Below are 25,074 nucleotides of genomic sequence, written 5' to 3' on the forward strand. Positions count from 1 at the left end.
GTTACACATATTAGACTACTATCATTAGGCCAAATTTTCAGTGAAACAGTCGAAAATGTCTGAATTAAGCATTGGACTAGTTATTTTGGCTGTGCTTCTTTTCGGTTATGAAACAACAAGCAAGAGCTGTGGCGAAGAATCTCTCTATTTCGACGAGAAAGACATTGAAACTTTAAAATGTACGCTGGACATTTTGGAAAAAACCTACAATGGGACTAATGCTACTATCTTTGAGGATAGTGATAGGAAGCACACGGTTTCGGCAGCTTTGGTAATGACCGGTGATACAATTATCAACCAGATTTATGAAGACGTTTTTCCGGAAGTGTTTTGTAAACGATGTAATTTGAAAGTGACGTCGAATAAGTTAGCGATTGTTGTGAAATGTTACCAGTGCATTGATACTACGACTCGACTGCCCACGGGCCCCACAGAATATAAAAAAGTTTTCATTTATTGAAACGTCAGGTTTGAATGTAGCGCTTTGTCAAAATGGCCGGATGAGAGGCGCTCAGCGTCTTCCGGCGGCCATTCGTGTAACTACTGCCTTTACTGTGTGACCGTGACAAACATGGCTCCTACAAAACCCAAATCAGCGGATAAATCCGGTGAGTTTGCGTTTCCCACCTCAAAAAAACCCAAATTCGTTAAATAAAGTCATACTTTTTGACTTCAAGTGTGGTTTCTTTCAATCTGATTGCCTTAAGCTCGACAAAAACAACATGACAAGTCGGCCACGCGGCCACCGTTCACATGTTGTTATTCTCCCCCAAATCACCCTCATTTCCACCAAACCATCGACCAGAATGATGATTTACTGTGCGGGAATCTCTTTGAGCCCCATGAAAACACCCAAATTCACACCACTGATTCTATTTACCCTCCTCACGAAATGAGGTTATGTCAACCAGATTTCTCACTCGTGCACTTCCAGCTGGCAAAAAAGAGGAAAAGAAGAAGCCGGCGTCCGCCCCTGCTGCCGCCTCCGGCGCCGGGTCGTCGTCTAAGGTCGCCCCGGCCCCGAAAGCCGCCGCTAAGGCCACCGGAGCGTCCGGTTCAGCCAAGTCAGCTGAGAAAAAACCCTCGGCGAAAACACCCGCCCCCAAGCCGGCCGCCGCCGCTAAGGTTTCCGGTGGCGCGAAATCGGCGCCGGCCGCCGCCTCCAAGCCCAAGTCCGGGGCTAAGCCCGCCGCGAAGGCCACCGCCAAAGCTGCGGGCAAGCCCGCGGCGAAGCCCGCGGCCAAAGCGGGGGCCAAGAGCAAGCCAACGACGAAAGTCGCCGGGAAGCCGAAGATTCCGCCAAAGGCTATCGTGACGAAGCCGAAGAAGACCGTTCCAGTTAAGCAACAGAAGGGAGTTGGGAAGAAGGTAGCGCCTGCGGCTCCGGTTCAAAAGGCTTTGAAGGTACAAAAGAAGGTTATCAAGGGGCCAAATGGGACCCATGCCAGGAAGATTAGGACGTCGGTGCATTTCCACCGGCCTAAGACCTTCAGGCCGCCCAGAAATCCCAAGTATCCCAGGAAATCGGTTCCGAGTAGGACTAGGATGGACGCTTACAATATCATCAAATTCCCTTTGACTACTGAAGCCGCAATGAAGAAGATTGAGGATAATAACACTCTGGTGTTTTTGGTGCACACAAGGGCTAACAAGCACCACATTAGGGCCGCTGTTAAGAAACTGTACGACATTAATGTGGCGAAAGTTAATACTTTGATTAGGCCCGATGGTAAGAAGAAGGCTTACGTGAGGCTAGCCAGAGACTACGACGCGTTAGATGTAGCAAACAAAATTGGAATCATATAAAAGGTGTCTTCACTTTTTTTGTACATTTTGACGTATGAATAAAACTTGGAGATGCTTCAAAAATTTTATTGTTCAAACTTTTTTACAAATAAAAAATTAATTCTTTTCTACATGTTTGTAACAACAAATTTCAGCGGAGTGCAAGCAACCGTACGGGTAATTTTCGTGGAACCAGCAGGGTTTGTCCTTGTATTTGTCGGTTTGTTTAAGGGTTTGGGGGGCACGTAGTGTAACCCAAGTTTTGCGCAGTTCGAAAATATATCTGTGATTTTTTATTAGAGTTTGGAGCCCCCCACATTCATTTTTAAGCGCCTTGCGGTCCTCGCTTGAAATTTTCTGGCTCAATTCTTCCAAAGACATTGTCCCCCCGGTTTTCCAGTCCGAGATTTCGGAATCACAAGGTGTTTGAAGTAATTCGTCAACGATCAAATTAATTATTTTTTTCTTCAAATCCGGGTCCAGCCTCGTACAGTTACGAACTTTCTCGACCGCTGCTCGCGGCACAAAGTCCCTTGTATTTTTTTCAACAAATTCCTTCATTTTTTGCCTAGTTTCCTCAAGCTCGGGCTCATTTTTGTTTCCCACAAGGCAAGTTCTTTTCGTTGACGGAATCCTCAGCTTGTCAACCGACGTCGTAAATCCACACATTGTGGAAATATTTTTAACATAATCCAAATAGTCCCCATACTGGCTTAATGCAGCGTTAATTCTAACATATTTGCGACCACTTAAGTCGTACGGGCAACAAGGCAGAACGAAAAAATTCGTCTTGGGTGAACTGTTGAGTGCAATGATCGGAATCCAAGGTGTTAGCTCGTCCGAGTGATTACCAATGAGCCAAGTGGCGTCCGGATAAATTGACTCTGGGGTGACTGCACCTGTGCGAAGGTCGGCTTCGCCCCCGTAAATCTCCCAAACTTGCCGACTTCGAATATCGAAACCACAGCCCTTGAAACCCTCCTTGTTTAAAATATAGACGAGGAGACCATTGCCGCACCCACAGTCCACGAAATTGATATTTTCAGTCTTTAAATGCCGCCATAAACTGATCAAGTAAGCCGCGATTGCGATGTCCTCAAAAACGTATTTTTGGGGATCAGTTTTGGCTTTTTGTGGCCACTTTTCGACCAAATCTCTGCCGTATTTCACCTTCAATTCGGAGTAAAGCGTGCAGTAGTCACTAGGGGCTACAAGACTCAGAGATTTTATCACAGAATCGTCACTAATGTCGTTTTCGCTCCATTTCATCAATTTTGGAAATAATTTATCGGCAAGCCATTCAGCACTTGCCGTTTCGGCAATTTCAAATTCGTTCAAAATGATAGTCAGGTGTCCCGATTTGGTCAAGTGGATGTGGTAGGGAAATCGGGGGGCTATGATCGGACTGGTTTGTTCTTGAGCGGCGAGAAAAGTAACAGTTTGGGTGTCTTTATCAAAAATTGCGATTTCAAGGCATTTTTCGTTGTTTTTGCGCGAAAGTAACTGTCGAATTGATAGAAAAGTGCCCTCGTAACAATTATCCAATGTCTCTAGCGCCGTTTCCTCAACTGTGGCTTTTTTGTCGTAAATTTCCGTGATATTTTTAATAAATTGTGGAGTGATTTGGGACAAGTCGGGTAACTTTCTAACTTCGTATATGAGGGACTCCCAGGTGAAAACGTCCCTCAGGCGTTTAACGCCAGGGCAGTTGAGTGTGATTTTGCAAAAGATAAGGGGCACAATCGCTGCTAATTTGCGATTGATCACGTGGGGCCTATTGTGGTAAACTAAAACAGCCTTCCAGAAATTTTCCAAAGGGACTTGAGTGCAACTCCTGACCAGGGGGACCTCCTCCATGTTACTGTTTCCCAAGATACTAGAAATTGAACTCGTTTTTTGCTAAACCACTTACGCAACTCACTTTTTTCAAGACCCAGTCAGCGTCCTCGTAAGACCTTGCGACGATTTGTTGGATGCGTTGGGGGTCGGTTTCATTAACGTGCTGTTTGAAACTCTTAAATCGAATATTTGGGTGACTCCGCCAACTTGGCACGAACTTACTTACCTGTTTGATCATAAACTTGTAATATTTTTGGGGCCCTTCGGGCAGTTTCTCACACTGGCGTATCAAGTGCCGGTATAGGGCCTTCGGGGACGTATCGGCTTTACTGGTGCAGTGACTAAAGCGAAAGAATTGCATGCAAGTCTTGGACATAGTTTGGGGTTATGTTCGCCGAAAATTGAACCCGTGACACCACTGATGAAATAATCAAATCGGACCGTTCGCAATTAATTAAAATGCTGGTAGAGCTTGGCTTGTGAACGCATTTGCTTGATTTGCGCTAATTATCGTAGTTTTCCGGGTGTGAGTGACGTAACTTTTGACACCGCCACCCTAACCTCACCATCCGTCAATTTCCCAGCAAACGATGGTCTTCCGCCGTTTATTCCGGCCCCAAGTGAGCACACTTTTGCGCCAATATTGTGATAAGTAAGTTGTGGGGGTCCCGTGCCCGTTTATTTTTAATTGGGTTTAGGAAGCCCCCTCAGGAGTACTTTAATCGTGACGGTGACCGTGGCACGTCCAAAACCCTCACTTCTGATACTCTACCCAAAGACTCAAAGATCTTCGAGGCTATCGGGGCCGCCGAGGAGCTGCTAAGCCACATAGGCCTGGCCCGCGAGTATGCACAAGAGGCGGAGCACGAATACTCAGACAAACTCAAGCGAATTCAGACAATAATCATAGATTTAAGCACGGCGATTTCGCGCTCGAACGACCAGGCGAAGAAAATCATCCCGAAAAACTACACCAAAGAGCTGGAAGACTGGATCTTGGAATACTCGAAGCAGTTGCCGCCGCCTGAACAGTACATTATTCCTGTAATTGATTTGGTGCGTTTTCGGGTGTGGTAATTGTGGGTTTCAGGGGGGCGGCATCCCGAGTGCGTCTCTGCACGTTGCACGGGCGGTTTGTCGCCGGACTGAGCGCGTGATCGTTCCTCTGGTGAACGAAGGGCATTTGCACAACGAGGCCCTTATTTACCTCAATAGACTCTCGGACTTTTTGTTTATCGTCTCACGAATGGCCGCTAAGTTAGACAAGAGGACGGAGTCGATCTATATCCCCAAACCCGACGAGAAAGTCCAAGCTCAATAATTTATTACATTTTGTACATAGGAAAGTTTACAAAGTTTTAATAAAAAAATATCAACAAAACTGTTACAACTGTTCAAGACCTGAGGCCATTTCTTTGTATGATAATACCTCAAGGTAGGAGCCGTTCTTAATTTCCGCTTGCACCATCGTGTCGATTTCCTTGAAGTGCCCAGGGTCCACCAAAAAAATTAGCGTTAGTTGGTCGTCATCGCGGTCCTCTTTCTCCACTTCCACGCTCTCGAACTTGCCGATTTTGTCCTTCATTTTTTTGGCGACTTTTCCCTTCGATATGACCTTAAGCCGCATCTTGGCTCGTTCGAGCGGGATTTGCTCCTTCAGCAGCTTAATCACCTGAAGCGCCTGCTGTTTAGCCGATTGGTTGGGCTTGACTGAATAGTGTGCATCTTTCATGGCTTTTTCTATGATTGTGACGGGGTACGGGCGCTTCAGTTCGGGGTTTATGCATTTTTCGGCGACCGTCGTTGCGATATCTTTGAACAGTTGGTCGATTTGGCTTTGCCGCTCTTTGTCGGAGACTTGCAGTTCGCCCTTCAGGAGGATTTCTTTGCAGATTTCTGTCTGATCCTCGGTATTGAACGCCTTGACTAGATCCTCTTTTTTCGCAACTTGGCCTTTGGAAACGTTGGCGAAGACGGTGTGGGATTGCAACACCTCATCAATGTCCTTTTCACTGAAAATCAAGTCAAATTGTGCAATCCTGGACTCGCTCTACTTACACTTGGTTTCTCCATGACACAACTTTGTTCCGGTAGCAGGCGATCTCGAAACGTTTTCCGCCCTTTTTCATGCGGACCACGGCGATGTTTGTTAGCCGGATTTGGTTCGTGGGGGTAAATATTTTCGACATTATTTTTTGACTTTTGACGTTTAAATGGCAAGTTGGGTGAGTTGGCCGGTAGAGGACGCCTGGCTAACATCTGAGTGGTTCTGGTCGCCGATTGGTTAATTTCTGAATCGGGCGATGTGATTGGTCGAACTGAAAGTATTGAACACGGGCTTATTGTGACGTTTGTTGTCTTTTCGTAATTGTCAAAAATATCAGTTTATTATTTTTTTTGAAAAAACGTGCACAGTACCGTACTCATGTGGGTGTTACGAGTGAAAAGTCCAGAATGGCCCTAGTGACGGTGCGGCGGAGCCCCAGCACAAACAATTCGCCGACGAGTCTCGTAAGTCAAATATTTCCAACCCTTGTCATTGTTTATATTTAGAACCGCGAAGTTTCCCGACTGTGAGACTTAAAAACACCGAGATTCAAATTAAGGTTATATTTGAGCAAGATCTTATCTAATCTCCGAGTGAATAATAGGGTTCTTGTCAGCCAAAGTAAACAAACATATCCCCGTGTTTTGATAACGTGAAATTGCCCCGACGGTTCGGTTTTGGTCATTTTCTCAAATCCGCTACCAAAAAAGGCATAAAACCCATTGCTGTCACCTTTTCCGACCCGTTTATTCCCAAGTTGGACAATAACGGTACCAGGGTTTTTAGTATCGTGCGGTTGTCGTGCCGCAGCTCTCCCATCGTACTCGCAGCTGTTCTGTCAGTTTGCTGCAAGCAGTCTCGGTGCGAGTGTCGTGAAAAAACGGTTAAACAACCCCATTGTACGCAATGTCTTGGTGATTCGTGTGAGCAATGTTGTACATTTTGCCGCCCCCGAGGACCCCGAACCCGCCGTCCCCATGGGAGAGCATCCTGTTCTCCGGCGGCGGCGGCGGCAGCGCCAACGGAAACACTTCGTGGAAGCCCCCAAGGGTGCGTCTTAGGCCCAAAGTGAGTATGTGTTTACACAGGAAGGGTTTTTTGGGCGCCTCCGGCACCAGGAAAACGAATCAATAGACGTTGGACCGGTTCGGGGGCCGATTTGCAATTCATTGATCGAGGGGCTGGAGAAAATTCCGTCTAAAAAACGGATTATATGAGTCATGTTGTTAAAGGGATTAGGTTTTTGAGGAGTTAATCCTGGCATAGATCGGGTTACCGTTGTTATCTAATTACAAAAAATTGATAATTGATGAAATTTGGTACTTTCACGCCCAGGTTTTCTGTTTAAAAAGTGTGATAACGAGATTGTTAAGACGGCAAGCAGTCCACTTTGTGTTTTCTGTTTGTGGTTTTCGGTTTGTTTTGTGATAATGAAAATGTGGAGCGGATTTCAACGTACGATTCTAAAAACAACACAAAGTACTAATTTACAGTTTTTCATGCGGAAATGTGACTAGGAATTTATGCAAACTGTATGAGAAATTGGCGATCTATCGTAGTAATGGCATTTAATTAATTATTTCTTGGTGAGTAATAAACTGGATGTGTTTATCTAATTAATTCTTGAAATTATTTTAATGACTTTCCTCTGATATAATTTTAGAAAAATTCCGCACATTGACACCGTTTTTGTGTGTAGAGACTATTTTTAGCTATTGGCCAGAATTGGCATGTCAATGCTTGGAGAAATGAGCATTTTACAGCACAAAAATTACAAGTGAGATTTTGACTAGAAATGTAAATGTTGTCTCCCTTTATGTTTGCATTAGCATAAGTAATGTTTGCTTAATGAAAGTTCGGAAAAGTTTTAATTTGATTTTAATAGATATGCATACATTTTACAATTGTTGCAAGTTTTTGAAGTGAAATTGAAGAAACACAATACGTATTATAGTAAAAAAATTAAAATATGAAATAACTGGCATTGCGGAGGCCACAAATATTTACGAAATATAAAAAGCAAGCATCACGTTTGTTTTCACGTAAAAAGAAATAAAGTGTAGATATGTATTCAAACATGTATGTATTATGTCAATATTTAAATGAATAAATCTTGCAAATGGAAACTGTTTTCAAATAAAAAAGGAATTTTAAAACTTTTAAATTAACCCCGATTTTTTTCATTGTTTTCCAAATTGTGATTTTCTATGTTGTTGATGTTTTGAATTAAGAGAGTTTCCGATTTTTCAATTCGGATTAACGTGACACTTGATAACATGCTAGTATTTGCTTGATTTTTTAAAGCGAGCCATATTTAGAAAATGAAATGAATAATGTTGACATTTTCTTGGCTTCTGGCAATTTATGCGATTTGATACAGGTCTAATCTTTCTTTTCTCTCATTAATAATTAAAATTTATGGGTGAGGACGTCAAGCAGAGATTTTCACCAAAAAGAACAAAAAGTGTGGTGTTATTAATCTCGGATTTATGTTTATGTTTTTTATCGCTTGGTTGATAATTTGCCAGAGATAATCATTTACGTGCACGTGTCGTTTGAATCAATACAAAACGGGAATCATCTTAGACGTGTTGAATATTTTTCGTCCACTTGGGAGCAATTCTCATTAATCTCGAGTTAACTTTATGATAAGGAAGTAATTTCAATGTTGATATTCTCACGACTGCTCATCCTCACGTCTCGCTTTTTGCGTCTTCTCAAATATGGATAGATGGAAAAAAGTTGTCTATATGTAGATAAGTCGAAAAGCAATTTAGGAGGCCGCGGAATTGCAACACAACCTTGTAAGCGTATAAGTAATTAAAATGGCCGTAATGGAATGTTACGTAACGACATTTGCAGAATCTGAAAATTCCGACGTTAATTCAACCTTTCAGGAGTTATTCTCATGAGGTAATAACGAATTCTTATCGCATTTCGTCGACTTTCCCGCCTTGCTATCATTTTTTTCCAGCGCTAATGAAATTATACAATCCGAGCCGGTAGTAACCGACTTAAGTCATGTAATTATTGCACTCTATATCGTCTTAATTTCCTGCGATTACGAAAAGTTTATTAATGACCTATCCGGGTGAGGTTTTTGTCGTCGTGAAAGTTGACAGATCGAAATCGATAGATTTCGTTGGTCGGTAAAGCGTGGAAGTCGGCGACGGACCGTTACATGTCGATCGAAAAACGCGTCGTAATTGCACATATTAAAAATTGATGTCATGCGGAAATGACGGCGGTCTTGCATTGTATTCCGGCGCCATTTTAACCCATTTCGCTAGAAAATCGACGATGATTATGCCAATTTTTCGACCGGATGATTGAAAGAAAAAATAAAATACCCGGAATGTTTGGCCGATGAAATATAAATTGAATATTGTAATTAAACCGCGATTAAAATGCAAATTAATATGATAAATAAAACATGTCGTAGTTGGTATTGTTTTTTTCCTGCGTGTCTTAATAAAGCGAATTTTTATGCAAATCGTTTCAACATCTCGAGCGTGCATTATAATTAGGCTGTTTGTAAATAAACCTACGCACTTTGTGCGTGAACTATAGCAGACTGGACGATGGGTTTCCGAATCGAGATGGAAGTTTTATTACAATCGACGTGTCTGAACAAAAGAGAGAAAGTGGATTTGTTTGTTTGGGATTATATTGCGTGTATATTTTAAGTGGTTAAATGGTCGGAGAGATGAAAAAAAGTAATGGAGGTCCTGCCGGCTGTTGCGTAAACTGAAATAAATGGGCCAGAATCCTGCAGTTTGGGTAGAATTACTGCAGCTCATTATTTTTTATTTCCATAATTATTTTTACAACAATTAAAAGTTTGCCACCTGTCAACCCAGTTTCATTATCAGTTGCATATTAGTGCATAAAAGTAACGAGCTGTTAAAATTTTATTAATAACTTTCACTGGAATGATTAGTTTATCTGATCGATTGCTCCATAGTTTCGAGAATCTTTATAATATTGACTGTATCTTTTGATAATAAGTTGCATTTTTTGGAGGAAGGGATTGGAATAAAACCAGTTGTTAAAGCAAAATCATTTAATAAAACATTTCTCGTAGTATAATTTTTTGGGACAGCTTGTGCGACAGTACTTGTGCGTTACGACACAGAAAAACCGTGTCTGATTTAAATCTAGTTCTGCACCAGATATGTCAAAAGTACAATTAAAAATGCGAGAAAAAGTCTCTAATCTGCATTAGAAAACCGCACCATGACCCAACCCAATCCCATTGTCCCATCGAACTGTGTCAGTAAATTGACACAGCCGTCAATTGATGCCAACGACATTTGATGGAGGGTGCTAATAAACCGATTATGGTTTAGACCAACATGCATTTCTCGGCTTTCTCTCCACTCGAAACCATAGTTATTTTTGTTTTGATTATACCATCTCTGTGAATTTTCATTCACAATGCTAATGACTCTTTCGAAATTTCAACTCGTGGGCGTGCAATTACATTAAGGGTGTACCAAGAAAATTCGACCCACTTCGCTATTATGGAAGTGAAATTTCGCGGTCGGCACCCTCCGCCAAGGCAACGAACTTTTGTTTTGGAAAATTATTAAATGAATCTCGCGATAAGTGACTAAAATGGTTGCACGATAGGAGGAAGAACGGCATGTGATCAACGGTTGAGTGAACTCGCTTTTTTGCTCGGTTCTGTGTTAACCAATTAAAGCTCATGAATCATGTTATTATGGCACTTAATTATGCATGAGGAGTGTTGCAGTGGAGGAATAATTACAAGAAGTGGAGTTTTGTAATGGATTCGAATCGGGTCGGTGATGTGACGTCGCGACTAGAGACGAAATTTACCATTTTTGCCTATTATCTGATCAGATAAGGATTAAATTCGTACTGTTGTTCTCCTCGGTGCACAACTTTTCCATATAAGGAGATACGGATTCTCCAGTATGTCGATGTGTTCGTGTCGGCGAGAGAAAGCATGTCGGATTTTTAAAAAAATCAGCTTTATTGAAACGAGACGCTTTTCGAGGTTACGTTTTTGTCGATTCGGCCCATTTCTGGTAATACTCAATTAGAGATCGCTGACGAATCGGTAGATTCTCTTGATTAGCTCGGAAAAAATTACATCGTCTCGTCAAAATTTCTGTTTACGTTTGAGCCAAATAAGGTAAATTAGGTTCTAATTTGCACAAAATTAGTTTCTTCGCTATAAATTACGAATTCAGGGGTCATTACTGCTGTCAATTATAAAATCTGAAAGTTAATGGATACGAAACTGTTTCGTAACCGACAAAAAATATATTTGGTGTTCGTTTTTTGTTATCTTTCGGTCGAAGGAAAAGGAAACGACGAATTTATACCGTAAAATGTGAATATTTATTAGTGCGAATGATAATGCGGTTTGTAACACTATTTAGTGAAATTTTTTGTCGAATTAATTCGGCTGCCCTTGACGTTTTAAGCAAGAAATCTGATCCGTTACACGTAATATTTAGGGCGCGAATCTTACACTCAAGTGTTAATTTTAACGGTAAGAGACCTTCAACAATGTTTGTAAATTCAATAAACAGTCGGAAGGTCGAAAAATTACACGAATGGGGGTTAGTAGTCCGTTATAGATGCAAAACTCTTGTTGTTATCGGCTATAGCCTTGAAATTGGAAACTGAAATTTCTTCCTGGACGCCACGTGCCGGATAAATGAAACAAAACTGGAAAATTGTGTTTTGTTTCAGGAGGGATCGACCGGACCGCAAGATGACAACATGGACACGAACCGGACCCCGAAAAGGTGAGTGTTTTGTTTCCGGAAGATTTCGGTTACATTTCACTACAGTTATGGACACGTGTTCCGGATCCGGACAAAAGAAGTGGGTCGTGATTTTCGCACCGCGTTGCCGAAATATAAATCGAATTTATTTCTCAACCCACTGTGTTGTTATTATTTGGGTAACGTTTTTATCGCGTTGCGCAAAATAAACCGCGGTGTGTCGACGGAGCGAAACGTTCTTTGTCAACTAATGATAGTAATAGACAAGAGAGTGGATCTTAACTAATTTATGTCTAGATGTAGAGATAAAAACCGTTCTTTATAATACCGAACACGCAATACGACGCGGAAAATTGCTTGGAAATTGGAGCAGTTTGTCGACGATTTGTATACAAGCGGTGTATTGTTTTATTTACGCAGACGTTGCGTCATTGGAGAAATACCGATTTTTCGGCCGCAGGGTTGCTAATGTCAAAGGGTGAAACTTTAGAGTTGAAATTAGATCAGATAATAATAGTCTCTCGTGTAAAACCTGCTAACAAAAGCTGCGTCAAGTGCGCTACGGTCAACACCCCTGTGTAATAATAAATGGCGTACTCGACTTCCCTGTTCATTAATAACACGCTTAATAATGTGATGATCACTCCGACCTTTCCAAATGAATTAGAAATTTATTGTTGGTATTTGTCAACAACTCAAAAATGAAAAAAATGTTTAAAATTTTCCGTGCCCACACGGTGTTACATTTTTGGTACCGATTGTGATCATCGAGCTGGTGAAAAGAAGGGACGTAACAAAGAAACGGGTTCCATCCAGCTGCACCAAATGGGACACATCCGATAAAATGATTCTCCAGTCGAGCGTCAAAAATTACCATTCAATGCGTTTCAATTTTTCAAAAATTGAAGCAGCTCTCCAATTAAAATTGCCAACGAGAAATCGATGGGTTCCTTATTGAAAAATAAAGACAAGTTTTGGGCGTATCGTCACGACATATCTCTTTGTTCTTGCCGGCGCGATGACGGCCTTCGACGTTTAATTAGGACATCCTCTCTGTGTTTGGTGCGACGCCATTGGTCTAAAAACGTTTTCAGAAAACCCGAACACGTACTTTATTCCCGTTCCCGTCCAACGGACCCAAAATCATGAATTATTCTCGTCGCGTTTCGCATCCGATTGTCGTCGTTGTCGTCGTCTTCGACCAACATCTGCTACTGCTTTTGCCCATTGATGGGTGCGATCTCATTCAACGAGTCTTTTCTAACTGTATAAGCAAGCTCAACTTTCGAACAATCGAATTCGATTAATGATTTTTAAGCGAGAGAATCGGTTTCACTCGGCTAATTCGCGGGTAAAACACTTGTGTAATTATTATGAGCGGTGGGTTGGCAAAAGTGCGCAATTATCGGGTGATTCCTTTCTAAATTCCTGGCTGATGGAGGAGAAAAAAGCCCAGTTTTCCTGCAAAATTAAATTGACATTTTTTTGTATCCAGCAAATCGTCCAATTTTCGCAATTATGGCCCCTTTCTCAAGCTCTCGCAGTCATTACCTTAAACGTCTCGTCTTGTCTCTCTTGATTGCCTTTTAATGACTATATTTTTTGTCCACCGCAGCGCTCTGAATTATTGTAATAATTGGAAAGTTGCACCGCTTCGACGAGATTATCACTTTTCCTTTTTTTCCTCTCTTTCGCCACGTTTACAAGTCTGTTTATCGACACACACAACTTAAAACAATAAACACTTCTTAGAAAGTAATGTCCAAGTGTTTAACCACATGTTACGTTGTATAAATATCTCGAATTACATAATTGTGTTTGTAATAATTCCACTTCGTTACGAGGGCGAAAAACCGCCCCATTTTTGTAATCGGATCGTGCGGTTTTGTGCGCTGATGCAATGCGAGCGTTTTGATATTTAATGCCTTTCCGTCTGAAGAAAACCCGATCTGAACTATCAAGGTCTGAAAAAATCGAAGGACGCCAATAAACGCGTGATATGCCACTTGCTCCTCACCACAATGAAACTGCTATTGTTATTACAAAAGAAGGCCAAATTCGGGGCGAATTTAATTTATTTTTATAACGTTATATAATTTAGGATGTGGGCCAGCTCGTGTTACGGTTTCTTAATCGATTACTTCACCGACATGACAATTACTTTCGGCAAAAAATGATTCGTCATGAAAGCCAATTATTCGCCAAAAGCGACATTTGACAATTTTAATCAGCGACTTTGCGCACGGAACTTTTATGGCTCGGATGAGCGTTTATACGCCAACGTTTGAGATTTAATCGAATTTTTAACGAGCAAAGGCGAGATGTTGGAGGAAAATTAATTTGCGAATTGATTGGCCGTATTTTATCCTGTTTTTGCGAAATATCTAGCGATTTAATCGCTCCACAACTGGTTTTTCGGCTCTGTAATGGCCCGGCAGTGTTTTTATTGACCAAGGAAATTTTACTTATCTTACGGATTTTTGTAAACTGGCTACCAGACGTGACAAATTTGTCACTTACTAACACTTTACACAGCTTGTGTCAACAATGGGTTCGCTAATTTAGCACTTAAAAGTAAATAATAATGATAATACCATGAATAATTTTTATCGATTGCGTAAAGGATGTGAGAAATTGGTATTTTACGACAAAAATGTAGGGGAAATGAGGAATTTCTTTGATAAGTTTGAAGACCAAATATTTAAAAGGATATCATTATTTGGTTATTGCTTGATTTAGATTTTTCTTTTGAAGTTCGATGGTCAATAGAACTTTGTCTCAAGTGTGCCAACCTGAAAACGTCTCGCGTTTTGCAGATAATCCGCGAGCTATTTAAAACAGTGTTGCACTAAGTGTGCATCAAATGAGCCATGTGTGCGATGTGAGTGACCTTTGTGTATTTTCCATGCTAGTAAATTCAAAACTCATTTCTTCCTCCTGAAAGACGTGTTTCAACTGACAAATAGACGACACAGCGACAACGTGTCGGGTCACATCTGCTCCTCGGAATAGATTTTTTGGGTGCGAATTAGCGACGAGCGATTAATTGTCGTCGTTCGCAAACTCGCATTGTTTTATTGGTCTAAATTGGCAACCTTGGCACGTCCATTAATCTCTTGGCTGGCGCGTTGTCCGACACGGTGCAGATGTTCCACCAAGACGCACGCCTTTGTCAGAAATCAAGGTTTTTGCGCTTTTGATTTTATTCAAATATTTATTACGCGAATGCTCTCACACAATTACGTAAAACAATGCGATTTCGACATCGCCAACGGTGAGAATCGTGTCAGAAGTGCATCGTTGGGTAATAAGCGGATTTTTCTCGAGATTTTTCGTGTTCCTGTTGTAGCGCGTAATCAAGCAGTTACGTACTTCCTCTCTTTTGATATCGATTTAATAAATGTCAGTTGAGGCGCCTTTTAGAAAGTTTCTTTGTTCGCGTTGACGGCTAATTCGAGCGAATACGTGAACTCGGACGAGGAAAAAATACAATTATTATTAGGAAATTACGAGTGAAAACGACGTTTTTATTGTGTTGAAAGTATTTCCCGATTCCGGGCTTCACCCGGAGCGATTAGCGACGCTGCGTCGGATGGCCTTCATGGACACATTGTAACGATACCAAGAATAAAATGAATTATTAACGCGGAACGCCCCTTGTGTTTTCGTAGAAGTTGTGTCGCACTTGATGATTTTGTATTTTTCTCAAAATGGCCGGCCGGCCACGCTATATTTAGAAGCGGGTTTGTTCCAGAAACCGGACGATTTTTTCCGTCTGGATAATTGACGAATTTGTGACGAGCGAAAGTCGTGGTGAAAGCATGTCGAAAGAGTTCAAAAGGGCACAGATTTTTGGCAATTACCTACTCAAAAAGGAGAAATTTGGCAACAAATATGAATTCAAAGAATTATTTACTTAACATTTTAGCAACTAAATATTCGGGAAATACGTGAATAAATATTTACACTCGAAAATTACTTTATGTCGGTTTTACTGCTCGCGGGATCGTGTTCACAAAACGTAAATAAGCTGATCTGAAGGTGAGATACCAGACAATTAAAGAATCATAATGGTAAGGTAACAAGGCATTTTTTGATGCGAGATACTCGGGGCTATTGAAACTGGAGAAAATCGACTGTGGGTGCAAAAAACTGCTTGAATTTTAAATCAGTCATAATTAAGCCTTACAGCTTTTCTATCAACAATTGTAATGTTTTTTTTACAGTGAAATAATTTGCCAGTTCACTCAAAATCTTACCAAACTTATTTTGTGACTCCCACCATTTTGAATATAGTATAATATATTCAATTGAGCTTTTTTAACGACTAAAGCGAGCTTTGAAAATAAATATTTTTAAATTAAATTGTGTAAATTTTCTCCTTTAAAGCGGCAAAAATGCTGATTTACGAGTACGTAGATGTGACTATTTTGTGAGTTGGTGAAATGCTGTGTTCCATTTCCTTTATCGATTCTTTCCCCACCGGAATGCCCCTTCATTTGCATGTTTTCACCACCCACGGCCCTTCAGCATGCTATTCAGGGCGCCACTAATCGTCTTGTCATTACCGTAAAACACCCCCATTCTCTGTGGAAGAGGCAATAGTTACGTCTCCAAATCACGCAACTGTGGTTTTCGTCATCGGTTTTTCGATTTTTCCGTCGTCGCGACGCCGTCGCCGACGTCATCATCGTAAGGCCAACGTCCGGACAACCCTCGCGTGTCCATCAACCCTTTCGTCCATTGTCCGGAATATTTTCCCGTTTGGCCGAGCGTAGTGAAGGCAGGCATTGCCGCTGAGTACGATAATGGTCGTTCACCCATGCATGGGCTTTGTGTGCATCTAACTGTACTGCGGGACACGGTGTAAAAAGTGAAAAAGTGCGAACGAAAATTGTGGGTCATGAAGGTCCGGGATGGAGAAAGGACGAATCCGGTGACCGGATTTTGTGAGGAGTGGATTTGTACGAATTACATCATTTTTTGAGAGTAGGTTTTGATGTGGCAGTGATTAATGAGGAAAAATAGTCGGATAACTGTGTAAATTTTGAAGGGTGACATCATGTAGTTGAGTCACTGTGTATATTCATGGCTTTGTGAAAGAAATTTCTTTTCCTGTAATTATATTATATTGCAAATAAAACGTGACAGCAACAGCGCAATTAATGTTTTTATAATTAACAACAGTAAATTAACAAAAAATTATCGATAACAGTTTACGACACCGTAATTGGTACATAATGCAGTACCTTACTGTTAATTATGTAAATAAACAAATAACAACACCGGACGTGCTTGAGAGTGCAAGCGTGGAAAAATTCGGCCTTTTACTTTTTTATTTTCGCAAAATAACAATTAGATCCTATTACGCGAATACGTCTAACGGTGCCTTTGTGTGTATACCCATTCAATTGTCTTTTCAACTTACAAAAAAATGAGAAAAGTACAAAAACCTCAACGGTACCACCGTAATAAGCATATACTCGAATCAATTATCTTCGGTTCGCTAATTTTCGTTGTTATTCAAACATTCACCACCGCGGCCAATTAATTACGCAATCGTCCAACGATTTATCTCTTTACTAAGCGAACTTTATTTGCGTCGATGTGGGTCACGGCCAATTGAATTTGGCAGTGAACGTCGTTGAATTTCGGTTGCGACACATGTGGAAAAAATCACGGAAATAGGGTCGAGTCGAAGGATGAAAGAAAAACAAGACAAGGGTTCGGAAGACTACCTGAAGACGGTTTTACTTCGTCTGCCAGCTGTTGGAGCAAGAGTTGCCCTTCTCCACAACTGGAACAAAAATTACAAGGGGTTATTTTGATACCAGTCATTTCTCACATTTCAATGTAATCTTTTTTAACATGAGAATTTGGCCATTATCCGAGTCCATTGTTTCGAAAACGGGTATTCGAGGTTAAGGTTGCAATTCAGAGATCAAAACATTATGTATGTGTTATTTTCTTTCGCCCAAATATGCTATTATGTGAATTGTTCAGTATTTAAAAGGCAATAAAGTTTTCCTTGTACGGTTTCGTATTTTATTTTACGACAGGGAGTGTCCGAACTTTCGAAAACCAGAGATTTGAGGTCTCGATACCTTTACGCGATTTTTTCTACGAAAACCTATTACGTCCTTGAATATCAATTAATTATCGATGATATTTTGCATATTCGCGACCTCGATTGGTTTACACACCTGTGTTATGTGATTTGGAATGATATTTGAGAATTCCGGTGATTGACACTTGAGATGGTTACGAAGCAATTTACGATATTAGCCCATTGTATTTTGAATGCAAATTCGAGTTGGTTGGACTTTAAACATCGCCAAGAGCAATTTAATAAATTAATGAAGCCAATATGAGCGAATCATTGTAGCTGGCATTAAAGTTGTTTGTTATTTAAATAAAGTCGTGGTTTTTTCCCGACTTCTTAAGGAGCTCACTGGTACAAGAAGTACAATAAACAACAATCACGCGGTCAAGTCGACAACCATAACAGTCACTCGGACAGCTAACGATCTCGTCCTACATTTCTGAAAAAACTTGTCGAGTTTTTCCGACTTTCCTTCGAAATTCTGCCAAGCGTCGACCACACGTCATAGACGCCTCCGTCCGTCCGCCTCGTCATTTCGCCGCAGTACCGTTCGACTTTTCGGCCTTTTACCATCGAAACCGCTCACGATTGATAGATTTTCGATATATCCCGATTACGCTGTCAATGTCGGCGGGTCGGTGACTGTCTGCATCCCAAACAGGGCGATGATTGAACGTTTTTTCTGTCGTTTTCAGCCTCAGCGAGTGTTACTTCGCGGGCAAGGGTACAGCCTTGGTGCTGCCGGCCGCGGAGGCGCAAAAATCCAACAGACGGACGGACGCCCAAGGCAGCAACATCAGGAAACATCTCCAGTCGATCGTCGATCTTTTGCGACCGGAGGAAACGCTCAAGATGGTAAGTGAATCGATGGAGAGGTCAGGACTGTATGACGCAAACGATGGACGTCATAAATAAAAATGCCCACAAACGCGTTTCGTGACTTGGAGGAAACGACGCGATCATCAATCAGGTGCGAAGATGGGCTTTGTTCCGCTAATCTTTGACATTTAAAGGTCGAGATTTCTTAAGAGAAAGGTGTTCATACATGATTCTTGGATTAAAATCAATTATACGAACAAATAGCGGCTCTCCTACCGACTCTAAATAGGTAAATTGCACTACAGTTCCAAGAGTAAATTCACTGGTTGGTGGAAAATTTCTGTTTACAATGGGGGTTTTGTGGCCGGTTCGCCCCTGAGAGCTCTTGATCCGGTTCCAAAAACTTAAATAGCCTCACACGTTTAATCTTGTATTTACGACGCAACAAGTGACCTTTTTCGGGGGAAATAATCCGTTTCGAGTGCATTGACATCGCGAGGAAAAATACGAAAAAATGGCCCAACCTATGCCTACTTTCACCGTTTTATCGCAGCAAAGGTCGCCAGAGATAATACAAGAGGGTACGGTCTGTGGAGAAATAACACGGAGGTTTGTTGTCTTGTCGAGTTGGTTACCGAGTCAGGTAATAACGATTCGTAATAAATATTTATCATGGTGGTCGTTTGTGTTTATTATTTTTTTCTTCTACGACTTGTTGATATTCCTGTCGTGTGATTAGTGAAAGTGTGCGTGATTTTTTTCGGTGCGTGCAGACGGTTGTGAGTCAATGTTGCAAGGTTTCGTAATCGAATTTGCGATTGGTTTTTCCAATTTTACGTCCAAAAAACAATAAATTTTGTTCAAAGGATGGTCAAGGTGAAGATTACGTTGTTTAAACCTGTCTTTATACAAATATTGACAAAAATTGGATAAGTAGCTGCACATTTCGTAGTAAAGCTCTGAATGAAGGAAGCAACAGTTTTGCCAATAAAAACACCACAAACTTTGGGAAGCGAGAGTTATCGCGCAAAAAGTCGCACTCGAGTCGCTATTTTTGTGGTCAATGTGGGCGGCGACAAATCGCCGAAAGTTGTAGTTTTTGAATGGATGGTTTTAGCTCTCTGTGCTGCTTTCTTTGCGTTTTATGAATAAATAAAAAAAAATGTAAATGACTTTGTTATGGTAATTTTCGGCGATAAGACGAAATTAATGTAAGGAGGGCAAGTAAAACATCAATAAAGTAAGACGTCGAAACATCACCAAATTCTGTTTTTGTATTGCTTCGTGTTTATTGCTTGAAAATTGGCATTTCGTGTTTTTCTCGCCGATTAATTTACATCTCTCGCGAAAATAATTACCCGTAAACGAGGACATTTTTTCAAAAGAGAAAATTCGACCGTTAACTCGGTTTTTCATTTCCACTCAATTAACAAATAAATCAAACGGTAAACATGCATCACGTTAATTAAAAACAGTTTGATGGTACATGTAGTACCAGCATATAAACGACAACTTTCGCCCGTTATCCAACCTACCGTATGGAAATTCGAAATGACTACCGCTCGAAGGATGTAAATCGGAACGAAAACGAATCCGTTTCGTGCGTTCCGCATTCGTCTCGTCACCTCTTCGACCCTCTTAAAGGAAAGTTTTGCATTTTTTCCAGGCCGTCAAGTTGGAAAGCGTCCATGCGTCTCGAGTGCGCTACCTGGTGATCGTCTCCAGGATGGGCAAGCGCGGCGAGGAGTCGTGTCTTTTAGGCATCGATTGCAACGAAAAAACCACCGTGGGGTTGGTGCTGAAGGTTATGGCGGACACGGCCATACGATTGGACGGCGACGGGTAGGAGAAAAAAATGTTTTAAAAACTGTTTAAATTTTTTGTGTTTTTCAGGGGCTTCAGCGTGAGCGTTTGCGGCCGCCACCACATCTTCAAGCCGGTGTCCGTCCAGGCGATGTGGTGCGTATTATATTTTAAAAGTGGTAGTCGGGCGCGCCGCCGCGTCCCAAAATTAGCGAGATGCGTCTCGACGCCGACGCCATTTAAGGCCATAGGCCGCGTCGGACGCGGTGGGAGAACCGTTTCCAATCGAAATTTCACCGCGAAAGGAAATCATAGCAAAAACTTTTGTTTTCGCGAAAGTAAAAGCCTGATGGCTGGTGCATATGTCGCCTCATTTCGCCGCGTGATATACATTACATATTTTTATTTTTATTTCGGGCATGTGTGGGCTATCGCGCCGACTAAATAAGGGAAGTTGGCGAAAACGCGTCGGCCCCGTTGCCCCGAATTTGCGCAAGAAGGTCGAAACGAAAAGTTGGCGGTCTTCTTCGTCCTGAACGGTGGTGGACACTGAATGGACGATGTCGCGAAGGTTGCGGGCCTTATATGGACTTCGATAACGGTATCGCTGGGGATTTCATTGAGCAAAACGGCTCTTGACCGACGGGAAAAAACACAAACTGGTCGAGACGCTGGGAACGGAGGCTTTTATGGAGCGGTGCTACAGCGAAATTTTCGAGTTCTGCCTTATTTGGGGGCTGGGAACGAGAGCGCTAAAGCAATCGACGGTTTTTCGAAGTTTAAGGGCTATTTTTACACCACGAGGTCGTTAAAACCTGAGTTTGTTTTCTGTGCAATTGTTTATTATGAAACGCCTCGCATAATTGGCTAATAAAAATTCAGATTTTTTTTTGGCACACGTTAGAAATAAGTCACTTACCTTTTTATCTCGGGGCTCGTACTTGAAATAAGAATATCTATCTTACCTTCAAAGCCACCATACGAGTATTACATTTTTTTAAACCCATTAGAAATCATTTCAACTTTTGCTGTTAACGACCGACGTTTTTTTGAAGTTAATTATTCATAAAATGAGTTATTGTGCGAATAAAGTCAGTGACTTGTCATTTGGGAAGTGTGGGCTTATGAGGTGACAAAGAGACCAAAAATTGTGATTATTTATTGAAATACAGTCCAATAAAAATATTTGCGTTCTCATTTACTTGGACCCTTTTTCCGAAAACCAGAAATTCGGCCGATTTGCCTTTTTGGAAAGATCAAAAACACTGCAAGTCCACCTCTGTGCGTCGTATGTCTAAATAAGGCCGTGCTTCTAAGAGCAGGTTGGTTTTGCGGCCACTCCTCTCCTTTCCACGACTTAATTTGCACGTCCATGCGTCTATTCCGTCCAGTATAGACTTTGTTCTCGTCATTGCGTCTCGTTTCTACTATTTTGCATCAGCGATAGAAGAATTTGAGTCGGATTATTTGTTTTTTTAATAGCGCGCCACCCGTCGATTTGTTATCGCTTTATCATAACAGTGAATCTTGATCGGGGGACGCGCCCCCTTTGCAACCCCAATATTCGTCAACCGACCGACACAAAAGGATACAGCGCGCGGGATTTCGTGTTGGTGTAAGCGAGGAGGTCGGCCGTGTATCGCGCGGATGGCCATGTTCGGATCCTTCAATGACTACCAGTGCCAGTCTCTTGTGAATTAATCACTGGTGCGGTTGTCTCACACTGTCTTTTACCAAATCGTCAAAAGGACGATACGGTTTTAAGGAAACACGTTGCGATTTTGACGAATCACGTGACTTACGTCCGGTTGTGATAACTGACGGTCAATGTTGATGTGATAATGGTTGTCAATCGCAAGACACACCTCACCAAACGGTCTATGTGGGATAGTGACAGGTATATTACAACACTAGAGCGAAATTTACACGCGAAACGCTCAAAATCCGGATTTTGGGCGGGACGCAAGGAGCAGTTCCGGGACCGATTCTATTCAAAATTGAAAACAAGAACTGATGCAAGAGCAAAATACTCCCTGCTTTCTTGTTCCTCGATTCTGATCGAATCAAATTGGAGAAGTGTTTCAAAAATTTTAAAAATCTAGAATCAAAGGAAAAAGTTAACACCAGATTGTTGAATTTCTGAGGAGGAAAATCGAAATTTGCTTTGGAGACGTAATCAAAATTACTTTTACTCGTTGTGCAAGCTGGCGTCCTTGAAGACGCGGACCCTTTCGTCGATGTTAATGCTGTTTTGTTTGTGTCAGGTCGGCCCTGCAAACCTTGCACAAGGTCAGTTCGAAAGCCCGAGAACAGAATTACTTCCAAGGTGGTCTGACCCATGACTGGGTCGAATATTATGAAAAAAGAATCGAATCGGATAGGTCTTGTCTCAACGAATGGCATGCGATGGATAATCTCGAGTCCAAAAGACCGCCGTCGCCCGATTCAATAAGGACTAAACCAACGGAACGGGAGGAAACCGAGCGGGTGATAAGGACGACCTTGAAGGAAATTATGATGTCTGTGGACTTGGACGAAGTTACGAGTAAATATATAAGGACGAGATTGGAGGAGGATCTCGATATGGACTTGGGAGAGTACAAGAGTTTCATCGACCAGGAAATGTTGACGATTTTGGGTCAGATGGACGCACCGACGGAGATTTTCGATCACGTTTACTTGGGTTCCGAATGGAACGCTTCAAACTACGAAGAGTTACAAAGGAACGGGTTAGTAATTTCAGTTTGTGTTTTATGGTGTATTTGATGAATTTCCTTGCAGCGTTGGCCATATACTGAACGTGACCCGAGAAATCGACAATTTCTTCCCTGGCACCTTCAATTATTTCAACGTTCGCGTTTGTGACGACGAAAAAACCGACTTATTGAAATACTGGGACGACACATTCAAATACATCACGAGCGCGAAACAGAACGGTTCGAAAGTCCTCGTCCATTGCAAAATGGGCGTGAGTCGATCGGCATCGGTCGTAATCGCGTACGCCATGAAAGCGTACAATTGGGACTTCCAAACGGCAATGCATCACGTCAAAGAGAAAAGAACGTGCATAAAGCCGAACACGAGTTTCTTGTCGCAATTGGAGACCTATCAGGGCATCTTGGACGCGATGAAAAACAAGGAAAAACTACAGAGATCCAAGTCTGAAACCAACTTGAAATCGCCGGATAATAAACCGGACAAGATTCTTCCGGGCAGCGAGCCGACTCCCATAGTCCAAGCCTTGCCGAGATACGTTGCTCTCTCCGGCCAAGACTTGAGGAGTTTAGGCACGCGGCCGAAATCCTGGTCGCCGGATAACCAGTCGAAAGAAGCGGAAAAATCTCCGGTTTCGGTCTCTTTGGAGGATCTCAGTCAAAAATCCACTTCCAAAGAGAGCATCATCAAGGAGAAAAAGACTCAACGCCACGTATTAATGCCCTGCGATAACGGGGAATCGTACAGTGTGTCCCCGAATCGCATCGTGCACCTCACCCACACGGAAATTCCGTCGGTGAAGGACCGCGTCAGCGAGCTCGAATCGAACAAAGAAGCGGACAAGTCGCCCCCGATGCCACCACGCGTCTTGAAAAAAGAGTGGGACCCCGGCGATGACGACAAAAAGACGACGTCTTCCTGCAACAGTACAAGTGATTCCTGTGATTCCCGGACTGATAGTGTAGTGAACAACGGTCAAGTGTGGACTAGTTCGACTCAAGTGAAAAACCTCTCGGATAGTGCTGTGCAAACTAGTGTTAAGGATCCGTTTTCGAATCAACTGGACCGGGTTTTCGACCGCGAGGAGAAGAAACAACAAAGGATCTCAATCGTCGAAGTGGCGAACCCTGAGTTGAGGGAATGTCCGTCGAGACAGAGTTCGTGGAGTTCGTACGACAGTGCGGTGGCGCTGGGGTCGCAGAACGAGGTCGCGTTGTCAAGGCATAGCTCGTGGGGGTCGGGAGATACGCGCTTGTTACCTTCGAGGAATAGCTCCTGGGGCTCGTACGACATGAAGCCGAGAGGCCCCGTACATTATCACAACGAAAAGGGGGAGAAGATTTTACACGAAAGTGGCACTTCGGGGATTTTTCCCTACGATAAAGAGGACATTCCTTGGCATCCGGGAACGGTCAAAAGGACAAAACAAAAATTGGAGGAAAACAACATGACAAAATCATCCTCGTCGGAAACCCTCTTCGAATACGCGACCGAACAAGACAAGCAACCGGTGGAAGCGATCAATCGAAGTCTGGTAGTCTTGTCTCCGAGTGCCATATCACCGACTATCAAAATTCCAGGCGATGACAGCAAAAGCAAGAGTTTGTCGCGGTTGTCCGTCAGCGCTCCAGAGCCGTCATCAATGGACTTGGTCCCTGCGGACTGTTCTCTCTCCAAATCGGCTTCAAACGTCACAAATACAACCCCCGGAATCGTCCGGAGTCTTAAGAAAGAATTCGAAGCGAAAACCAGCACAAACCCTGAGCCGGAAACGGGAAAGAACAAAGTGACGAGTCTGCCGGCGTCGCCTGTAACCCTCCACCAGGACAAGGAGAAAGTCGACGAAATGAACTTTAAGAATTTGTTAGGTTTGTTCGAGAACAACAAAGAAGCACAAGTGGCCAAGCGCTCGAAAAGCGCGAAAGCGTTGATTCCGCGGACCGCGCGCTACTCGTGCGTTGAAGTCTCCAAGTGGAAGAACGACAAAATGACGGAAAGACCGACGCCGGTGGTGCGGACGGCGCCCCCGTGTCTTGTGGCGTCGGTGATTGCGAGCGCCACAAAGAAACAGCAGCAGTACGGCAAAAGCCATCCGCTTGCCCGGCTGCCGATCAAACCAAGGCACAATAATACACTTTACAACACTATGTAATGCTCAAATTACAAAAAAATACGGCTGTGACTGCACTCTTGCGTTTGTA

General features: G+C 42.4%; 6 protein-coding genes and 1 long non-coding RNA gene across 7 annotated transcripts in view; 3 read left to right on the forward strand and 4 right to left on the reverse strand.

Annotated features, from left to right (window-relative positions):
• Window positions 1–24: 24 nt before the first annotated feature.
• On the forward strand, window positions 25–1,912 carry LOC661617 (large ribosomal subunit protein uL23). The gene is made up of 2 exons (XM_008200067.3): window positions 25–608; window positions 935–1,912. Exons 1-2 carry the CDS (start codon window positions 572–574, stop codon window positions 1,804–1,806), a joined length of 909 nt encoding a protein of 302 aa, XP_008198289.1. The 5' UTR covers window positions 25–571; the 3' UTR covers window positions 1,807–1,912.
• On the reverse strand, window positions 1,857–3,642 carry LOC135265213 (uncharacterized protein). Its single transcript, XM_008200065.3, has one exon. The coding sequence runs from the start codon at window positions 3,640–3,642 to the stop codon at window positions 1,903–1,905; it is 1,740 nt and encodes a 579-aa protein (XP_008198287.1). The 3' UTR covers window positions 1,857–1,902.
• Window positions 3,522–4,000, reverse strand: LOC100142259 (LYR motif-containing protein 9). Its single transcript, XM_064354599.1, has 3 exons — window positions 3,851–4,000; window positions 3,707–3,799; window positions 3,522–3,661 (listed from the first exon to the last, which is right to left on the reverse strand). The coding sequence occupies exons 1-3, from the start codon at window positions 3,998–4,000 to the stop codon at window positions 3,644–3,646; spliced, it is 261 nt and encodes an 86-aa protein (XP_064210669.1). The 3' UTR covers window positions 3,522–3,643.
• A 136-nt stretch (window positions 4,001–4,136) lies between these two features.
• On the forward strand, window positions 4,137–5,005 carry LOC663166 (corrinoid adenosyltransferase MMAB). Its single transcript, XM_969225.4, has 3 exons — window positions 4,137–4,276; window positions 4,323–4,668; window positions 4,715–5,005. The coding sequence occupies exons 1-3, from the start codon at window positions 4,215–4,217 to the stop codon at window positions 4,943–4,945; spliced, it is 639 nt and encodes a 212-aa protein (XP_974318.1). The 5' UTR covers window positions 4,137–4,214; the 3' UTR covers window positions 4,946–5,005.
• On the reverse strand, window positions 4,932–6,203 carry Sbds (SBDS ribosome maturation factor). The gene is made up of 3 exons (XM_969250.5): window positions 6,043–6,203; window positions 5,683–5,942; window positions 4,932–5,636 (listed from the first exon to the last, which is right to left on the reverse strand). The coding sequence occupies exons 2-3, from the start codon at window positions 5,811–5,813 to the stop codon at window positions 5,009–5,011; spliced, it is 759 nt and encodes a 252-aa protein (XP_974343.1). The 5' UTR covers window positions 5,814–5,942; window positions 6,043–6,203; the 3' UTR covers window positions 4,932–5,008.
• A 273-nt stretch (window positions 6,204–6,476) lies between these two features.
• The window catches only part of LOC663281 (uncharacterized), a 44,941-nt gene continuing 26,343 nt past the window's right edge, over window positions 6,477–25,074 (forward strand). The window contains exons 1-7 of the mRNA XM_064354790.1: window positions 6,477–6,739; window positions 11,399–11,454; window positions 18,232–18,391; window positions 20,022–20,197; window positions 20,249–20,314; window positions 22,423–22,887; window positions 22,940–25,021. Coding sequence (XP_064210860.1) covers window positions 6,602–6,739; window positions 11,399–11,454; window positions 18,232–18,391; window positions 20,022–20,197; window positions 20,249–20,314; window positions 22,423–22,887; window positions 22,940–25,021 — 3,143 coding nt within the window. The 5' untranslated portion in view covers window positions 6,477–6,601. The remainder of the gene's footprint in view (window positions 6,740–11,398; window positions 11,455–18,231; window positions 18,392–20,021; window positions 20,198–20,248; window positions 20,315–22,422; window positions 22,888–22,939; window positions 25,022–25,074) is intronic.
• Window positions 12,091–13,362, reverse strand: LOC135265281 (uncharacterized). Its single transcript, XR_010332877.1, has 2 exons — window positions 12,985–13,362; window positions 12,091–12,894 (listed from the first exon to the last, which is right to left on the reverse strand). It is a non-coding gene; the product is annotated as an uncharacterized LOC135265281 (long non-coding RNA).

Source organism: Tribolium castaneum, chromosome 2 (genome assembly GCF_031307605.1).
Source record: "Tribolium castaneum strain GA2 chromosome 2, icTriCast1.1, whole genome shotgun sequence".
In the NCBI taxonomy this organism is placed as follows: Eukaryota; Metazoa; Arthropoda; class Insecta; order Coleoptera; family Tenebrionidae; genus Tribolium; species Tribolium castaneum.